At 44.7% G+C, this 20,866-nt stretch overlaps 2 protein-coding genes across 3 annotated transcripts in view; both read right to left on the bottom strand.

Annotated features, from left to right (window-relative positions):
• ttyh2 (tweety family member 2) overlaps nucleotides 1-16,071 on the bottom strand; it is a 45,951-nt gene extending 29,880 nt beyond the window's left edge. The window contains exons 1-2 of one of the 2 annotated variants that reach the window (XM_030339669.1): nucleotides 15,533-16,071; nucleotides 4,447-4,625 (exon numbers count right to left, since the gene is read on the bottom strand). In XM_030339669.1, the coding sequence (XP_030195529.1) occupies nucleotides 4,447-4,625; nucleotides 15,533-15,661 (308 nt within the window). In that variant the 5' untranslated portion in view covers nucleotides 15,662-16,071. Of the gene's footprint in view, nucleotides 1-2,660; nucleotides 2,859-4,446; nucleotides 4,626-15,532 lie in introns of those variants that run through there. The other variant, XM_030339670.1, reaches the window with a different exon arrangement.
• Nucleotides 16,072-17,346: 1,275 nt separating this feature from the next.
• rpl38 (ribosomal protein L38) lies at nucleotides 17,347-19,978 on the bottom strand. The gene is made up of 5 exons (XM_030339668.1): nucleotides 19,906-19,978; nucleotides 19,694-19,720; nucleotides 19,096-19,156; nucleotides 18,695-18,817; nucleotides 17,347-17,410 (listed from the first exon to the last, which is right to left on the bottom strand). Exons 2-5 carry the CDS (start codon nucleotides 19,694-19,696, stop codon nucleotides 17,385-17,387), a joined length of 213 nt encoding a protein of 70 aa, XP_030195528.1. The 5' UTR covers nucleotides 19,697-19,720; nucleotides 19,906-19,978; the 3' UTR covers nucleotides 17,347-17,384.
• Between the last annotated feature and the right edge of the window lie 888 nt (nucleotides 19,979-20,866).

Genomic DNA, 20,866 nt, shown 5'->3' with positions numbered 1-20,866 from the left:
GGGACCCTGAGGGTGTATAATGACCATATCATCACTTGCAGGTTTAGCATTGTGTTTGTATTCCTGTAGTGGGATCAACCTTTTGTCTTTATTTGAGCTGCTCCCTCCCACACTACCTTTGCTTTCTCTCTTCTCTTTGTTCACTCTTGATGCTCTTTTGCTTTTTGGGAAATATTGGTGTTTGACACAATCCAAAAAAAAGACGCAATAATGATTTCACATGGGGACAGATGATGCCAGAATCAACAAACATTACACAGCCTTCGTGTAATTAGTTCGACTAACGATGGGTCACAAAGACACAGGTGGAACCCATTAGGCTACGGACCACATTAGCGATAGCCATTAGGCCACGGCCGTTTAACATGAGCCCCGGTATCGCCCTTGACAACCGGAACACAACCACATTCCAGTTTGGACCGAGACTACCGATCAAAGATAAGAAGTTGACATCTTCGAGCAAGATGCTGATGGCTTCACACCCCCTCATTAATCACATGAAGTCGCTTTTGATCAAAGTGTTGCTGAATACCAAAATAGTTAATGTAAATCTCCAGATAGTTTGCTGGAGATTGTAAGTTTGATTTCAAGCTGGATTTTAAAGTCGATTTTAAGGTGGATTTTAAAGTTGATTTAAAGAAAGATGCATCACGGTTGGATACAGTATACTAAACTGCATACTTTGTTCCTCTATGAGAATCTTGGCTAAACGTGTGTCTCCACATACCATGCCTTGCAATGCAGCACACTGACGCATTCATCTCTCTGAAATCAAACTGCTTAAGAGGGGATTTCCATCAGGATCTGCCTCCCCCCGGTCCTTCACGCCATTCATTTAGGACAACAACTCCTCGACTCTGGGCTCTCCCACGGCGACTGTGTCGTCGGCAGACCAAATCAAGGCCTGGTGTTGACCTAGGCTCTGTGTAATTGCATTTGTATTGAGCGCCCGCTGTGGTCTCAAGACAGACGGGGAGCAATCTTTTGTGACACAGCGCATAACGTCCACAGAGTTCAACCTACTGCAGGCTGATCTGACCTGCTCCTTAATAACAGAACGCATCGAGAGTCCCCAGTTGTCGCTTTTGGTAAAAGCATCTGCTGAATGGTGAATAGATTTCAACCGATGGGGGTTCATGGGAACTTTGGATTCTGGAGTGTTTACAGATAAGAGCGAGTTAATGTAAATATAAGCAGAGTTACTAAGAAGCAGCACAGAATGACTTGAAGTACAATCGTAGTTAACTGCTATTCGTTACGGTAGTAGACTTGGACTTTGACTTTTCTCAAGATTTCATCTTGAGAAAAGGAGTTAAGAGTGCTTGAGTGTGTGAGTGTGTCAGTGTGTTCCCATGCAGTTATTAGGTTATAAAAGTAATGAAATGCAGACTCTGGGAGAGCAGTCACCTGGGTAATGCGTAACTGTTCATGTTTCATATGCTAGGGGAAAGTGGCAGGCCAGTGGAGTGTGCTAAGGAAAAGGGTAGTTTATGTTTAACACATATTTCATTCATATTTCAGCAGCGTATTAAAAATGCAGCACCTGCATTCTTTACATGTCCTGAAGTAATATCTTTTCGTAGGAATCCCTTTTCCTCAACCACACCGACGGCAAACTGTGACTCTTCGTTAATTCCCCATAGTGCCTTTATTTAGCATAAAACACATGCCAGCGTTACGCAAGTAAAACATTCTGCCTGGATAAGCATCTCCATAGTAGTCAATTTAAACTGTTTAATTCACCTTTTTTAATAAGAGAAGCACTGGTAATCTTTGATCTTCGTTTTGTGAGACACAAATAGACTTTAATAATTGAAACCTAATGCAGTTAAGACCAGCAGCCTTGTTCACTTAACTTAGTACACAAGCCAGCCCTCAGCAGAAAGGTACTATGAATGAGAACCTATGGGACACTAAAACAGTCTTATGACTTTGTTCATATTATTATCATTATTGGAAATGTTTTTCCTTTTAAAAGGTCATGGTCGTACCATCACTGTATCCTCACCACTTTCATTGGCCTCATGTTGGAAACTCCAGAGAGAGGGACACAGACAGACAGACAGACAGACAGACAGACAGACAGACAGACAGACAGACAGACAGACAGACAGACAGACAGACAGACAGAAAGAGTCAGAGATACTTGAAGAGGGAGAGAGACAGAGAAGGACAGCAGCAGAGAAAGGGACAGAGTGAGACAGACAGAAAGAGTCAGAGATACTTGGAGAGGGAGAGAGACAGAGAAGGACAGCAGCAGAGAAAGGGACAGAGTGAGACAGCGAGAGAGAGACAGAGAGTGCCAGTGAGACAGATAGACAGAGAGAGAGACAGAGACAGAGAAAGAGACAGACAGATGAAGAGAGAGACGGAGAGAGACAGACAGAGAAAGAGGGTGAGCGAGGGAGAGCTGATTCTGACTCTTACTCCACAGAGTGAGTGTCAGTAACATGCAGTGTGAGCAGTGAGCTAGATATAATGATGCCGCGTCCCTGATTCAGAAACCGCTCAGCTACTCTCGACAGGCTGCTCTTTTGTCTGTTGTTTACACATAGTCCCGTTCCGTCAGGCATTCTTTATTTTTGCCTCCCAAACAATATGCAAAACACACAAAACAGCTTACATAGTAGCTGTGGAGCATCGGCCTAATTCAATTATACCTTTTCAATCGGTAGGCCTGTTGTCATATGATGTGGATCGGGGGAAGTCTCCCATCCTCATTCGGTTTACTTCTTGAGAACCGCACGATTCGGCAAGTCCCCCTCGGTCGCTACATACCATGGTATTGACGTATTCCCTGTCAGTGCAGCGTTCTGTCCTCAAAAGATGAGTGAAACATCGTTGTTCCCCTTAATGTTGGCATGCAGAGAGGGATATGAAACACAATGAGTCGCTGGTGAATCCTCCCCAACGTTCAGGGACGTCTGGCCCAATTATTTTGATTTTATAGTGCTTCCTTTTCCGTTGCGAAAGTGGGTCAGACAGACAGGTAGCTGAAATGTTACCTGAAATACTAGATTAGAAGTTGATATAGTTTAAATGACAGCCCCATTTTGAAATATGGCGTACTGTCACTGATTTGCAGGTGCTAAAAGCTGGATGCTATAAAACTCAGATTTAGTTACATTAGAGCCGTCCAGTCTTTTGCCCTGGAGCTTAATATCGAACGGTAAACCAGGGCGCGTTCTTACTGAAAGCTTAGCTGCAGCAACCTTTGGAAGCAACCCAAAGCACTCGCAGTAGAAGGGTGGTCTAAGAATAGGTGTGCTTGTCTCTTCCCGCCAGGAAAGGGACCCAGCAGAGACCTTAGGAGTGACCTTTTGGGGAATCTGCAGGCGATAAGAGAGGGTTTTTGTCACTGGGTGTGGACTGTTTTTGTCTCTCTATGTGACCTTTCATGATCCAAAGAGAGTTATTGAGCGTTCATGATGTTGCTGATCTTACCATTCCACACAGCCTACTTTCTGTCTGCTCGCAATTAATTAAAAGAGGAAATGTTCAGAAGGGGTTTCACAGCCCAGGTCACATGCGTTTGCAAGAATGTGTTTCGGTTTTCTTAATCACAATTTTGAATATCGTAAGCCAATCAGAGTGTTTTTTACATTCCATCTGCCTATGTCATCTATTTCACTGAGGCATGATTGACACTAAACACAAGATGAACCTTGAAATATTCCTTGTATAGGCATTTACACTATGGAGGCTAACAATATGCTGATTAACATATGGAATAAAAACACATCCAGCCATGGGGGTAACTTGGAGAGGCTGAGGCGTCTCTAGGTGCCGACGCCACAGCATTCTCCGGTGAGGACCCAGATAGCTTAACACCGACTGCAGTCATAACAACAGCACTGAAATGTGTGCAATGAAAACAGCATGCCAGCTAAGGCCACCACTACCTTGTTAGGACAACAGAACCAAAACTGTTGAAGTGAAGAATAAATAAACAGCATAGCGCCGGGGAGAAACATTTATCCTGCTCGCTAGTCAAGGGAATGGCACGTGAGTAAGAACCTGTATTATTCTTCTGGTGTCAAAATACCCTGGGATAACACATCCCTCCTACAGTTGCCTGGTTTTGCATGGCATGGCCGCAGACCTATTTTGGGATTGTTTGATGAAGTAGAGGACCAACTATTTTATATGAAGCACATTCAACGACGGAAAAGAAAGAGTCATTTACTTTGACACCACATTGGCGTTACATAGGATAGGATAGGATGGTCTTTGTTGTCCCCGGGGGGCAATTCGGTTGGCAGGAAGTAGTTAACACACCCAATTCACATCATTCAATAAAAAATAAAGGTATAAACATAAATACAAATAACATACAGTAGATGTCATCCTGATAAAACTGCAATGAGATATAATGCCCAAAATCGACTCGTCTTGTGGAGTTTATGATGTGTGTGTGTGTGCGTGTGTGTGTGTGTGTTCCCTCACCAGCTGATGAGGCCGGCGCTGACGGCGGACCACGTGACGCAGCAGGAGCCCTTCTTCTTGGTGTCACCGGGGTCCTCGTCGTCCCTGCGGGCGCAGCACAGGCAGCTCAGGTAGATGGCCAGGAAGAGCAGGTTGAGGCCCAGGCCGGCCGCCGCCACGCAGCCCAGGAAGATCAGCGACTGTGGGGGGAGGAGCGGGGAGAGAGGGGGTGGAGGAGATGTAGGTAAGGAGCTAGATGTTGCGGCGGGAACACGATGCAAGGGAGAGGGAGGTTGTCGCGATGTGCAATAATGTTTAATATTTTAAATATTCAATCTCAAATGGTTAAAAAACTTAAGTAACTATAATCCAATCCAGGCCTTTGATAAAACACAATTGATTTTAGGCTTAGTACATGGATGGTTTTGTTGGAAGAAATTCACACTTTACAGCAGGATGTGTATTTCCCTGTTCACTTTTCATAGGGTTCTATCTGCAGCAATAATATTAGTTATTGAAATATTCTGCAAATGCATTTATCAACGCCTGACGCCGTGAAAACAGGATCTTGTTCCAACCTTAGAAAGTTGATTGCAGCCTTTGCCACAGTCCCGAGCTAAAAGTGGCTCAACGTTTGATGAACAGGCTGGAATAAATAGATTTTTGCTACTTGTTTAGTGCAGGTAAACACTTCTCTATCTAGAATTGACGATTTTGCTCAAAACATGGTCAAAAGAGGCTGTCTTTAGTAACTTTATATAATATAGTTACATTATTATAAAATATAATCTTTTTATGACTGTTCTAATCGTCTCTCCCGCCTTAAATCCCCCTCTAAAAAACATAGTATAACACCTTCCTCAACCTGCAAAAACTTTTCCAACTGAAAACGTCTCATTGAGTCATACACGCTGACGCCTTCTCTGAAAAGGAGAAGGAAGGGCGTCCTGGGCACCAGGCTGTCAGCAGACAGTCCGGGCTCACGTCACATGACTTCATAGTTCACATGGCGACATGGCTCCCAAACATCACGCACATCCCCCAGAATGCATTCATTTCTAGAAAGTGTGTGACAGCTGCTGGAGCGGGGGTTGGGGGGGGGGGGGGTAGGGGCTAATGGGACTTTAGCAGCGGTCAATTTCAGGGGGTCCAGGTGAGGGGGAGAACTGTGCCTGACACCACGCTCAGAGTGAGCGAAACAAGGTCAGCTCTGTTGTCCCTCTCCCTCTCCCTCTCGGCTTCCCTCTCCCATCCCTCCCCTTGTGGCAGCGTGTGCGTACGAGGGGAAGAGCCACGCCAGAAATAGCAATGAGCTTTAACAGTTCTCCCCCTCATTTTGGCGTTGGTAACGACTCCAGATGGCGAGATGTGGGTCCTCCGTGGGCTTCCCCTTCCTCTTTTAATTTGTCTGAACTCTGATTCTTTTTTTTTGGTTTAAGGAGTGGAGCCATCTGTTTCCTAGCTGCGTTTAGGGTTTGGAAGTTGACATCCCCCCACCCCCCTTCCCTCCTGGGCCCCCCCCCACCCAATGTAAATGCAGCTGAATCTGACGTTCTGTCAAAGACGGCTCACAAATAGACTCACATTCACGTTCTTCTTCTTCTCACTTTCCTCTTTGCCTTTTTTTCATTTCACCGTATTATAGAGAACCTCAGTTCAGAAAGGTACAAATCTCAGGAAGGTTTTCCCCTCCGCCTGGTCGTCATGGAAACCCCCTGTCCTGTTTGTGTTTTTCGACTTCCTAACTCTCTGGGCCCCTTTCACCAGATACACACACACACACACACATACACACACACAAACCCACAGACACACACTGAGAAGACGCACACACAGACACGCTCTAGCCCCTCCCCCCGGCCCATCCTCCATCCATCTGCCGGGGTAGTAGTGGTTTATCATGTCCCATTTCACGACCATCAGCTGCTTCAATCAATATCCAAGGGGGGGGAGTGAAGTAATTGACCCATGGCTCACCCCCCAAATGGTGATAAGAGTGTGAGGAATGGATGTGGCAGTACTTGCACAACGAGAGAGAGAGAGAGAGAGAGAGCTTGTGAGAGAGTGCGAGAGAGAAAGAGAAAGAGAGAGAGATGTGTGTTTCGGTTGGCTGAGATGTGCATAATAAATGTGATGGAGACATACTGTATGTCTTCGAGTGTGTACATATGTGTGAGTGTTTGTGTGTATGTGTGTGCGTGTGGGTGTATGTGTGTCGGGGGGTAATTGAGCTTTGGGGATGGCCTCCTACCCATACAAGAGTAGCCTCATTTTCTGGATGCAGTCACACACCCCCACACACGCAAACAAACACTCACACACAGACGTAGACAAGCAAACAGGAACATACACACCGTGGCGCTCCCGTCGCTATGGTAACGGGCAGGTTAACTAGGTGCCCTGGTGTGGGGTGCGGGGCATGGGAGAGAAGGGGGGCGAATTACCACAGTCTGTTTGAGTTAGCCAGCGTGTGATTGGCCGGTCCAAATGTACCCTGGTCCCGTGTTCCCAGGCCGTTGTCGAGGGGGTACCGAGCAGAGAGGGAGTGCAAAGCAGGAGCAAAGTGGTTTCCCATGTTTGGAAGTTCACTGAGAGAGCTTCCAGACCCAAAGAAGAGCTAAGAATTTCTGCGAATGCGTATAGTTGCATTATTCTGGCGTAAATGCTGTTATTTAAAGAGGCCACTCAATGCACACACCTGCCTGACAGGAGCAGAGATCGGAGCTAAGGGCTGTTGGGAGGAGCGATTGATTAAGAGGCTGCTCTGGAAGCACTGAGCTTCAGGGAGAGGCTGGCCCTGCACGCTGTAATGGATTCTGACTCGCCTGCCACTGTCCTTTCGGCCCAGGTAGAGGAATAGGGCGCAGCAACGGGGGCTTTTCAATTATGCAGCATCCGTTCAGTGAAAGGACACGCACGCTCGCACCAACAAGCAAACGCACACACATACATGCATGCGAGGGACCGGGAGCACCCTAACACACGTACGTGCCGAACCCAACGCCAAGGAAAACTGATTCATGTCAATGCTCCATTAAGTCTTCAAAAACCATCCATCTTTTCTGCCGATGCATTTCCGCCCTTTTGTCAAATCAAATTGTCAGCTCGGGCCCACTGAAGCGCTTTCAGTCAGTTAGCCCCCTCTTCGCTTGCTTGTTGTTGTTAGGGTCTGACACTGAGAGTGTCTCCCTCTCCCTCTCTCCCCCTCCCTCTCCCTCCCCCCCTCTCTCCCTCTCTGCGCTGCAGGCAACAATGACAGAAGAAAATAAGGAAGGAAGATCCAGCTGAGCCGAAACCCAATCCCTCAGAGACCCAGTGAGAGAGTGAGAGAGACATAGAGAATAGAGAGAGAGAGAGAGAGAGAGAGAGAGAGAGAGAGAGAGAGAGAGAGAGAGAGAGAGAGAGAGAGAGAGAGAGAGAGAGAGAGAGAGAGATGGGAGACAGAGAGAAATGTGTTAAGAGTGTGTGTGTGTGTGTGTGTGTGTGTGTGCGTGTGTGCTTCTGTGTGCGTTTGTGTGCAGGAGAAGTGAAGACAAAGGGTGAGCCACATCGCCGTAACCTCAGACAGATGAGCCTCCTCATTACACACAACGTGGCCTGATGTTCTTCCGCTCAGAGCTCACAGAGAATGACTGGGCTCAGCCCTCGGGGTGGGGACATTACAAATGATCTGTGTTCCTATACAGCGACATACATTTCATACCCAAAGACGAACACAAACCTCCTCGACACGAAGAGCAGGCCCTAACGTAAGCACGTCCCGAAAGGAGGAATAATGGACTTAATACAAGAGCCTGCGGGCACTTAAAGCGAGCACAATAAATACACTCACGGAGCACAGCATTTACAATAATTACACAGCTACACACACATACACAGACACACACACACACACAGCTGTAGAGAAGCACACCGTGGTATGGTTCTCCCAGATACAGCCTCCCCATGACTGGAGGGGAATTATTTTCAATTTATCTAATTTCATCCATGTATCTTCACGAGCATCGTGAAATCTAACTTGACGACAAACTATCTTTGACTTTCCTAATTGCATACCCACCCATGAGATGATAGCAGGATATTGAATCCATACATAGATATCCTTTCCTTGCCCTTCTCGCTCTCTCAATTGGGAAGTGTCCGATCCATTTAGGTATATATTTAGTGTGTTGCCGGGGATCCATTTGTAGGTACAACCAGACACGCCCCATTGATTGTGTCTGGTCAGCCATGTGATGACCTGAGATCGGTTGCTTTTGGACCCATCGATCTGACATTTGGAGGTCGAGACGGTGTAATGTCTTCTGGGTTCTTACCAACATGGCAGGGGGGAGAAGGGCAGCAAGGCTACCCTGAAGACACGGGTATAACCCCAGGTTAACAAGCCCATGATGGAGAGACATCACAATCAGCACACTGCGTACTGCGGTTCACCTGCTGGACCATGGCCAGAGACAAACCTAAGAAGTAGCTTGTGGGATGTGTACGTCTCCCTCACTTACAAACACAACGTGAAGCGCACGTGTTATATACAGTTCTATTTATAACTTGGGCGGCGGTGACCATAATTAATACATGTGGATGGAAAACCCAAAGCATCTGTTGGAATGTGAGGGCAATAAGCTCCGGCTCGTCATCGCCATGGTGATCGTAGGAGCGTCGTCACCGCCAGCTTGGAACTTGGTAGTGGCGCTGAATGTGTCGCCAGGCCCCGGCACAGCCTAATTCCAGAGGCCTGGTCACACAGGTTGTGGACAGCTGTGTGCTGCAGAGGAAATGTGTTCCCCACACGTGTGTGTGTGTGTGTGTGTGTGTGTGTGTGTGTGTGTGTGTGTGTGTGTGTGTGTGTGTGTGTGTGTGTGTGTGTGTGTGTGTGTGTGTGTGTGTGTGTGTGTGCACTGTGGACACCTCCTTAGTTTGTGAAGTGTGGAGTTGCTTGAGAGAATCTGTTTTGGAAGACCAAATAAAACGAGCCTCCGAAACTAAGACATCTGGGAGAGGCAGAGTGTTAATTAAAATGAAGATAACGCAATAAATAACCCCTTGACTTCCAAGGATCGTCTCGATTCCCTCCTTCTACTGTACTCAGAATGGAACTGTATTCAGCGGAGCTGTAATGGTCCTCTGTTTAGCAGCTGTGTACTGAAGCATACTGAAACCATGTAAAGGTTGGTACACCCCCAAGCCCAAGATAATCACGCCCTCCCTCCCACTGTCAGCCCCATGCTGGAGGAGGTCTTCAGCTGTGCCTCAGAAAAGTGTGAGGGGCATGGGACGTAGGAGTGGGTGAGTGGGGTGCAGCAGCCATCCCCATGGTGAGCTACAGCCCCGAGTCCCAGCAGGGACTGCTGGGTAATGGATGAGCTGGGGGGGGGGGGGGGGGGGGCTGAGAGAGTCTCCCTCTTCAACGATATAATGCTCTGCAGCACAGCAGTGGTCACGGACCCAGAGGAGAACCAAGGCTTGGTTAAGCGCTGCAATCTTCCCACTTGTCATCAGATGATTTCCTACAACGGACAATTTTCTCATTTGAAGTGGAAATTGACGGTGGTCTTTCCTCACTCTCCGAGTCTATAAGATTAGAGAGTCATATGTTAAGCCCTGATGGGATATGTGGGATTATGACACTTACACATGCACGACTACACGGACATGTGTTAAATCTACCCTTATTTGGAACCCTATTTGAACCTTGAGGCATAACCCCATCAGCCCTGGGGATCGAGTTGGCCTGGTTCCCCCACCCCCAACAGAAGTAGCCCCGCCTCCTTGGGGTGCAGCGCAGCCTCCATTGTTGTTTTCCTGGGGGGCAACGGGGCCTTCCTTGTTCACACCCCCCCTGGCTGCCTGACGGAAAGACCAGTCCTCTGGGGCACAAAACAACATCTATAACGTCTAGCTACCAGACACCAGAACACCATGCAGCCAAACCCTGAAAACTGTTCAATAATGCAGCCTCACTTGTAGAATCACTATTGATTTTAAACTGTTGTTGACAATGAAGATTTTCGTTCAGGACCGTTCAATTCTGTATGGATGGTCTGTAGGACTGAGTGAAAGGATGGCGGCTGCATCTATAGAATGACCAAGCCACCCATAGCATCCATCCATCTATCAGGTAATGCAAATCACTGACATTAACGCACTATGGAGACAGATTGAGGTCAATTAGCCACTGCAGGGCCCGCGGGGAGTGTGTGTGTGTGTGTCTGTGTGTGTGTGTGTGTGTGTGTGTGTGTGTGTGTGTGTGTGTGTGTGTGTGTGTGTGTGTGTGTGTGTGTGTGTGTGTGTGTAAGTCTAAGTGTGTGTGTGTGTGTGTGTGTGTGTGTGTATGTGTGTGTGTGCGTGTGTGTGTGTGTGTGTGTGTATGAGCATGACGACATGGGGAGAAGTGTGCACCATCACAGTGCTTAACTACACACAAGTAGGCTTGCACACACATTCACACAGACACACGCCAGCACTCATGCACACAGTAGATATGATATGAAAAGGCAGTGGAAATGGAGAAATGGAATTGGTTTCTATTCAATGATGCAATGTGACCAATTATTTTCATTGCATTGCGAGCAGAATGGCAAGAAGCTCTAAACATAATTTCAAGATGAAAAAAAATAATCAAAGAAGTCTTCCTTTGACACAAGAATACTGTGTTGACTCTGTATAAAAGTAAAAAAGGGCCGCTCCTCCAGTATCAAAACGTGAGGGAGGCCAAAACAAAAATGCTATTAAGAATAGCATTTTCTTGCTCAAGACGTGAATTCAACCTTCAACATGCAGATCTCAACACATCGGTTTGCATTTATTCATTTCATTTCTACTGGAGAAATGGATGGAATGAGAGAGAGAGAGAGAGAGAGAGAGAGAGAGAGAGAGAGAGAGAGAGAGAGAGAGAGAGAGAGAGAGAGAGAGAGAGAGAGAGAGAGAGAGAGAGAGAGAGAGAGAGAGAGAGAATGTCTGGAGGATGGAAATTGTTTGGATGCGTTCGAGTGGAACATTGTTTCTATGAAGGAAAAATGACGAGGGAGGGATGATAGATGTGTAAGTGTGTCTGTATGCTTCAGTTATTAAATGTTAAACAGTTGCATCTCATCCAATTACCTGGTACTTTTTGAGTGCTCTTTAATAAAGAACACTTTTCAGAAGGAGGCGGAGGATGGATACATTGAATAACTAAAACAGAATGTTTTATTGTCCCGTGCAGGAGATGCCGCTTGCAGTGTTTTGCAGTTAAGAGTAGCCGTTACTTTAGAAGTATGGTTCATCGTAAGTATTGACACACCCTATTTGTGAAATAAACTCCAATGGTTAGGTGCATTAGTATATGGCACGTCATTCATGGCATAATCTCATAAGAGGTTTGTATGCGCTTTTTTTTAAAGCATGGCATTTCTTATCTGGAAAGGTACAACCCCACCCACTTTTATAGCCTATTCTAATCCATCCAGTCTATTATTGATAACCGCTGGTTTTCCATTTTAACATTGCAGCATTCCTTTTGATGAATGTCATGAGGTTAAGCAATAACCAGAATTAAGTTGCATCTTGAACATGAGTGACACAATGGTTGGCATTCGTCTCGAAGACAACAAACATCTAATGTAGAAACAGTCCACTACAAGAGGATATTCCAGGCCGGGCTTTCCTACTGCAGTCCATATCAGCAGTCGTCATAGAGGAGGTGTCAACGAAGGGGTGCACTGTGTTACAATGAAACAATCAGACTGCAGATGTGAGCAGATGACTGCTGGTGCTGCCCTGTTCCACAGGAAGGTTTAGCTACCTGCTATCAGCATGTTTAATGACCTGCTGGAACCCACTCTACCTCCCTGTTTGCCTGATGCTGGTTATGCGGTTGCTGGCCTGTGTTTGTTTCTCTGCTATGTGTTGTTGGCGAATATCATTCCCCTGGGGGGATCGATACAGGGATTATGCTCATGTGTCGGGAAGATGACGATTATTATTGGTTCTTGAATGCTTCTATTGAAGATCACGAGAGACGCCAGGCTGCAGAAGCCCACTTGAGTGCCCGTGTCTATCCATCACTTTCATAAGTACGCATCAAAGACGAGTATGGGTGTGTCCGCTGAGACTTCAGCGAGGCGTTTTCTGTGGTTTCCAGTCAGGGAACACGGTGACTTCTCAGGGACCCTGGGAACACAGGGGGAGGCTGCGTTGTGGATCATGGGATGAGAAAGTGCATGACATTGGGTCACTGGGTGACTCGGATGATTAATGGAAGCTTAAGTTCAGTTTTGGAAAATAAGCAACGTACCAAGCCAGAGGGGACCTGGGACCAGCACGTTCTGAGCATCTCTGGTGCGCACAAAGGTTATAACACGTTTTGCTCTCCGAATGGTTCAGAAAGTTTGGTTTTAAACTGTCACATGCAGTACAAACTATGTTGAGTGACATCGTTGTGCATTGGAGTAGGCCAATCGGATACAAGGGTTGCATAATCTGTGCTATCTGGGTGAATGCGGCTCAAGGATGCCGATTTCCGTGTTTGAAAAGAGTCACACAGAGAACAGTTTGTCAATATTGACAAAAAGGTAAAGTCCAATATTCAGTGGTTGATGTAGTTCAGGCCTGTCACTTTTAATAAACAACTAAAAAGTTTCAAGCTTTAACAAAAAATAATAAGAATTGCATTATTACATTTTATCCATAGAATGGATGGTACTTTACACATTAAACATTTAAAAAGGAACACATATGAAAAAAAGACCCATCCATTTCTACAGCCATACTCAGGAATGCAATGAATGCATGCAACAACGCACTCAGAAAACTAGGTTCCTGCACTATTTCTGTCCCAGCTCGCTCCATTCTCTCTGATTGTGGCCTCCTTTCATCCTGAGGTCCTCGGCACAGAGATGCTGAGTCACAAACAGCCCATCAGTCCCCATCCACTCCTCAGGTAAAGACTGCATGATGATCACTGAGCTGGGGTGAGTATTATGACGGGCTCCTGTTTACAGTGACTTCTAATTTTGACATTTAGATGGGATGATACAAAGCCACTTAAACTGAATTCAGAAGCATACAATAAAATATAATATATAACGTATTATGGAGAAGATAGGTGGCAAGGCATCTTTCAGGTAGCTTGTGGATACATGGGATCGAAGCCGGTTAGCAGGGGAGCTTCTGAACAGACTGGCCAATACACCATCCGGGTCCATGGCTCCTGGGTTTGCAAGCCCCCAGAGAGTCCACTGTATCTGGATCTTTTTCATTGAACATTTCAACATAAAAGTGAGATCAGGCCAAGTAATCCAATTACTGCCATCCCATAATTGACAAGACTAGCGGCGGCATGGGGATGGGGCCGTTGTGACAGAAGAGCCATCTCTCTCTCTCTCACACTCACACTCACAGTCACACTCACACACACACACACACACACACACACACACACACACACACACACACACACACAGCTAACAAAAGCAACACAGTGAGTGACTGACCCCTTGGCCCTTGCATTCCACGGCATTGTACCGACCGAAGGGGGGATTTTTAGAAGACAGGCCCATTCCACATCTCCTGCCACGACACTGGGCTTCCCCGGCAGAGAGTATGTCTGGCCTTCCTGCTCAATGCTCGCCACTCAGCGCTGTGTCTGCCCGTGAGCGCCGGTGGCATGCATTGTAGAAGAAGTGCTGAGGTTACAGGATCCTCTTTATGCCAGTCTGGTTCCAGTTGTGAATAACTCTGTGGTCAATCTTAATCGGACCACATTACATTATATTAAATTGTGTGGCAAGCAGTGGTATTATAACATGAAGCAAGGCGACGGGTCAAGTGGTGGTTAACCACATGCATCACGACTGTGGTTACCATTGTGTTCATAATAAGGGGGCTTGTAACCACTTCATGGACGCTGGAATATAAACTGTCTGTAGAGGCTTGATAATGCAAGAGGCTTGCTTTTTTTGTTCAGCAAGTTCACATTGGCCTCATTAAAGAAGCAAAGGATGTAACACTGCTATTGCTGGCAAGAATATTCCCAAATAGACATGCTGGAACAATAACTATGATACACTTCCAAGGTATACTATTTTCTACTTAACATACATCTTCAAAATGTCTTTGTTGTTTTGGTCTTCAACTCTCTACACCCATTATAAGCACCGCTATAGTGAAGATATCGTTCATAGCATAATTGCATAAGAGCTATTTTAAGGTTCATCTTGTCAAATAGAAGACTGAGGGAGATAAAGATTGTGGAATGTAAGAACTCTTTGATTGGTTAAGGATAAAGCCAATGAGGCACAGTGAATCAGCAGCGTTAGGAAAGCAGAGTGAGGTTAGATATCACAATTTGGCCAAAATTTGACGTAGGCAATTATGCTATGAGGCTAACGTTATGAGACAGGACAGACCACAAAGTTCTGTGGAAAATTACTTTTTTTTTTGTTTGGGACGGTTTCGCCATGTCCATCTGAGTCACAGCAGGACACACGCGCACGCGCACGAACACGCACACACTAAAACTAGTGTTTCTCCATGGCTGTCCCACTTGTCGCTCAGGCCCGTTTATTCCCATGGCTATGCACTGGGCCTATCCCGAACAGGGACTGGTCTTTTACTAATTGAAACAGCGTACAGTAATAAAACTCCCAAGTTATAATTATCTTTAATATCGACTTAACCTCCGGCGTTTACATTGTACTGGTCTATAGAGAGCTCCCTATGACCCGTGTACAAAGAAAGAAGCATGACATTTCTCTATTTTAACGCACATCGGTCTAACTACCAGTTTAATTAAAAAACCAACCTGGCTGGAGAGCTATAACTGAACGCTCCAGACCCGGCATGCTGCTCACAAAACTCGCTTTTGTTTCATTGACATAAAATCCAAAATATCCAAAACGTGACTTCAATTTGGTCTTGGCATACATGGACAATACGGGTATACATAGTTGATGAATGACACGCATAGGCACAGAAGATAATTCCTCCCAATACCGGAGATAGTCATCACATAGGCCTACATGTTTACATCATTCTTAACCGGGTGCAACCGTTAAGATTTGCAGAGCATTTACACTTTTATGTTAAATAAATGCATTGTGGGCATCTCATGATCCCCCCTACTAACCTGCTGGTAGCTCTCGTCCTCGGGCTTAAAGCTGTTGTCTATTGGCTGCAATCTCAGGTTTATGTGTGGGAAATTGTGCAGCCAATAAGTCCACCAAGGTGCAATGTAATCCACCCGGGCCGAAGACATTTTCGTCTCCCAAAAAGTTTCTTAAATAAATGAGATTGGCTTTACCACACGGGCAGTTCAGTCAGCCTCCCATGATCCCTCTATACAGTCTCAATGCAAACAAAGGAAAGAAAAACCTTGTTTTTTGGGGATAAAACATAGTCCAATGCAAACTAAATGCATGTAGAAGCGGTAGTAGGAGCGTAAAATGTATTCCAAACGCGGTTTTTGATAAAGAAACAGAAATCAGTGCACGTCCATGTCCTCGGTTAAAGATCCCAAGCACCGCCAGCTGGACGAACTAAAGGCGCTCTGGCGGAGCAGGGTCCGGAGCTCAGACACCGCAGCCAGGGGGAAGGCGCAACATAGGCTGGGGTAGGACCAGTGACGAGGGTCGGAGAACCAATATTCATGGGTATTTGCCAATCCTAAAGTAAACGGATTTGATGCAGTTTAACATTCGAACAGAATACTAAATTATTTATTTGTGGAGAATTTGAATATTCCTTCTTCCCTCTAGCGGGCGGTTATGAGAAGCGCAGTTATATGGAATAATAACTTTGAATCCATAATGCATCCTCCCAATACGAAAACTTACTTATACAAATATGCAAGCATAAAGTTGCAGCTTTCTAGTACTTCCTCTACAGGCCTTGTAAGTGACTCCAGCATTGAAGATTTATAGTGAGTTTCACATTTGTCATAATTTAACACTAAATATGCAATTTGTTACCATCAAGACTCCGATATCCTTTCTATAGTGTTTCCCCCAGCACTGTGTTGTTAAGGCGGCCGCCTTATCAACAATAGGGCCCCGCCTTGACTACCAATGTATATAAAATAAAAAAAATAAAAAAATATATTTTTTTTAATTATGCATTAACAAAGTAGAAAACTCTCGTAGGGAAAGAAAACATACTTCCATCAGGTGTAAAAATAAAGATCAATAATGCATCGGTGTTCACAATGGTCGTGACATCAAGCTTTTTTAATTGAATTTAACCAGGGACCCCCCCCCCCCCTTGACCACCTTGACTAAGACATTTACTGGGGGAAACACTGTAATGTAGCACTTAAACAGTTGGTTTTCATATGCGCTTTTATTTACCATTAATGTCACTTTTAAGAGCATGTCTTTATTGATAATGCACTTGCTCCAAGGTCTCTTAACCAGAAGAGCCTAACAAATAACTAGCCTGGGTAGCCCCGCCATTTCTTCCGGCGAATTGAGTTCGCCCTGCACAAGGGTCTGTAGAAGAGCAACACATTTCTTTCTGCTTCAGATTCGTTTTTGCGAGAGCCGATCACCGAGCTGGCTTTTCCCCCTTGGCGCGCTGTTTGCTGGTCTAACGCAATGACAGGGAAGCGACGGCAAGCAGCCAATCGCGTAGTCAGCTGAAGAAGGCCGTTGATAACGCCTCTGAAGAAAATGACAGCAGCTTCCCCAGAACAACGTGCTATCTACGATTGGCTTGGTCTGGTTTTAACCAGGCTACCAAATAACTAACCTTCCAAATTATTTGGATGCCACCTGCGGCTAAACAGTGACATCTTGTGGACAAGTTGTCGATATGTTTTACAGTGGAATAATGGCATCCTTTCTCACCCCCAATAATATATCCTGGAGCAAGTTTTGGTCACAAATGTTAGTGATCACTTACATGTATAATATGGAATAAAGACGAACAAAGAAGGATTTTTTTTTCCCAATTTTTATTACAATGATCTGTACACAGCATTAGTCCTACTTCAGCTCCTTGACCGCCAGACCTGGAAAATAACAAAATAAGTCTGGTTAGCAAACACTCAGACCTTACTCATTACACAGATCAGGCGTCTAAGGAAATTAGTTAATGGGTCAGTAGAAGCAACAGGCCTGTTCTCTAGCAAGATTGAGTGTAGACTAGTCCGGCTGTGTTTGGACTACTTTTCATAAAGAACCATTTGCTTTAATACATGGCTCATAAACTGAACGAGCAACGCTAATGCACTGCATCAGAGTGTTACATTTGAAAAGTCATCATTAAATAGCAGGCGACAAATGACTTAAGAGCCAGTCCAAGAAGTCTCTTATAAGTCTGAAAATAAGGTTGCCCCTGACAAAAGATTCTCTTTGTCAATGCTTTGTATTCATTTTAAGCCACCAGTCAACTTTACGTTTAATTTCAATATATTTTTCAGGGCATAATAAATGAAGCACATTAAGCAGAAGACCAATTAAAAGGAACAAACAGCTGTTCTGAATGTTTCTGAACTAAGGACCAAAGAAATAACAAAAAATCTAATACATGGTCCAAATTAATAACTACTCTTATTAATTTTGTAGGTGCTCAAATTGTGTTAGAAATATATAATATAATAATATCGTTGCTGCCCAACATCTTCGTCAGGCAAGTTTAGCTGACAAGACGCAGCTTCGAGTTAAATCAGGGCATGTTGCAACTAGGCATGTATTTGTCATGATGCTCATCTTTTTACACTAAACTTGGCCAATTAACCAAAGGTTATTAGGACCGTTAGAGAAAATGCCCCTGAATGGCACAGCGAAAATCTTGATCTAAACTATTAAAACTTAAGCCAACAATATTTGGTGCCACATTACCCTCTTAAACCATTTAGGCCAAATGAATGTTTTACTTGACAGCCAAACCATCATTCAATTTTACCCTTGATTTAAGGAACTACGGGGTCACAGGAGGCTACGACCCCCCCCGCCCCCCTCGATATTATACGGAAATACCCCACTCTGCCTGGCGCATTAACACTAGTCCCAACCACGCATGGTCTTACTATACGATACTCAGATTCAGACATCAAGTATGAAATGTACTAGATAATATAGATAACACAAGGGTCCTTCATTGACAGCCAGTGGCTATGTTTGATTTTGAAGGTGAAATCTCAGGTTTACATATTTAAACAATTGCTTGGCAAGTAAATTCTTCCACTCTGAAGTGTCTGGTGTGAATACGTCCTCCCTGTAGCCTCTGCCCTATTTTGCATCATCAATACAAAAGCCACCAGTCAGTTTACTGTGTTGTGTTCAGTACATACCTGGGGGCAGGGACTGCTTCAGCTTCTCGGCCTTCTCCTTGTCTGTGATGACCAAGGTGTACAGGTACCTGCTGCAGCGCACCTTGAACTTGACATTGTCCTTGTTCTTCTTGATCTTAACGGCTAGAGACGACACAAGATGCATGAATTGAGACACTTCCTTTTGAAGAGGCAGACACAAAGGAATTTGTGATGCAAGGCGTTATACATCTTGGTTCCTACTACAGAAAACATGTGAATTCAACAACCGATAGCATTTTAGGGACTTAATCACACACAACAGGTAAGGGGAGATAGTTTGAACACTGCAGCCCGCACTACAGGAAACATTCACTCAATAGTTCTAATGTACACATTGAAGAACTACCGTTCAGTATGGACAAACAAATGTAACAGCTTACACTTGGCATCCTTCCTCCTTGCCGTCAGCAGGAAATCTTTGATTTCTTCAATTTTTCGTGGCTGTGAATGGAACAGAAACATTAGCCAGGCTACGGAGGTGCACTGCAGTAAAGAGATAGATAACGTGTGCCTGAGTCAGTGCGACTGGACTCTTAGCATCTGTACATCTTTTCAACAGCAAGCCTCTAAATCACTGGCCTGACAGCCCCAGAAGAAGACAGCTTGCACTGTTCCAATTCTCAAAGCTGTAAGCCTACCATTAAACTAGAAGGTAGCTTTTTTAAGCATGTCATGCAAGTATATGCCTCGTACATGCAGTTTGGCGCTACAATCAAGCGCGGCGTTATCGATCATGAGTGTTTTAAATCTAATACCCAAACACTGATGGAAACATTCATTCACCAAACGATGTGGCGGCCCTGTCATGCTAGTAGGCTAACATGTAGCAAGCTAGCTAAACATTGACTTTAGCCAGTCAGAAGAGCCAAGGAAAGCCAAACAGAATAAGTCCAGGAGCAATTGTTATCACGTTATACCACAAAGAAAAGGGATACATGAAACAATTAGCAATGACATGCAACGAAAGGAAAGTCTTACCATGTTGCCGCGTTAGCCGACTGAAGCCTGTAGGAAAGACGCAGCCAGAATATGGAAGGTAAGTAACAATTGTTAACTACTACTGAGACATGATCATCATACACAATGCGATACACGCAATATAATATCGGTTTTAGACATAGGACAATATATTATTCATTTTTAGAGCAGATGTTTCATGATTTTATTTACGTGGAAAAAATGGTACTTACACAGTCAACCAGAGAGGGGATGAAGAGGGCGGGACTTCCGCTTAACATTCAATTTATACTCGCTACGGCAGGCCACGAAGGACAAAATTAAACCAAAGCAATACTATTATTTTATGTCGTTCGGATGAATTCTCCCCCTTTCATTGACTGTATGTCACTCATAAAACATTCTAATAATTATTGTTATAACAATTTATTTGAATTCTATAGCAAATATGTAGTATTCCTATAACAGAGCCAGCCAATATTGATGCCCAAAATGCACTTTGTGGTTTTTACTTATGTTTAACAGCCAAATGTACAAGAGTTATTATTCCTAACTGCATCGACAATATATGATATCCAATTCAAGCCCCCCCGCCCCCTCACCCACCCACCCACGCACGCACGCACGCACGCGCGCGCGCACACACACACACACACACACACACACACACACACACACACACACACACACACACACACACACACACACACACACACAGCCACTGTATAGGCCCTATATATCATGCAAACAATGAATGAATAAATAATTTGATAAGGAGAGAACTTGATATCTCTATCCCAAATTCAGCATACCTTTAATGCGTGTCAGTAGAAATGAGATTCTCTCCCACTTTGTGGAATTCGTGATCGCAAGATTGTGAATGGCCATATCTATAATTAAGATCTAAATGTACATTCATCCATATTTCAAATTGCTAGCAAGCAATTTGAAAGTATTATATTTAGATTGTTAACATATAGTTCCCTTTACAAATTAATTATTAAGGTGCGGCAAAAATGGAAGACCTTCAAGGGTTTCAGAGGCACTAGCATATTATTTATGAAAGGTAAAAGGTAAATTACTTTTTTACATCTGCATTTGTACTGTAAGTACTCTGAACAGGCTGTTGGGATGTGATTCCTGCACATCTTTTGGATCTAAAGGCCCTCAGCCCTGGAGATAGTAATTTGTGTC

This window comes from Gadus morhua, chromosome 18 (genome assembly GCF_902167405.1).
Source record: "Gadus morhua chromosome 18, gadMor3.0, whole genome shotgun sequence".
NCBI classification, from domain to species: domain Eukaryota; kingdom Metazoa; phylum Chordata; class Actinopteri; order Gadiformes; family Gadidae; genus Gadus; species Gadus morhua.
This window is presented reverse-complemented; position numbering and strand designations above follow the sequence as displayed.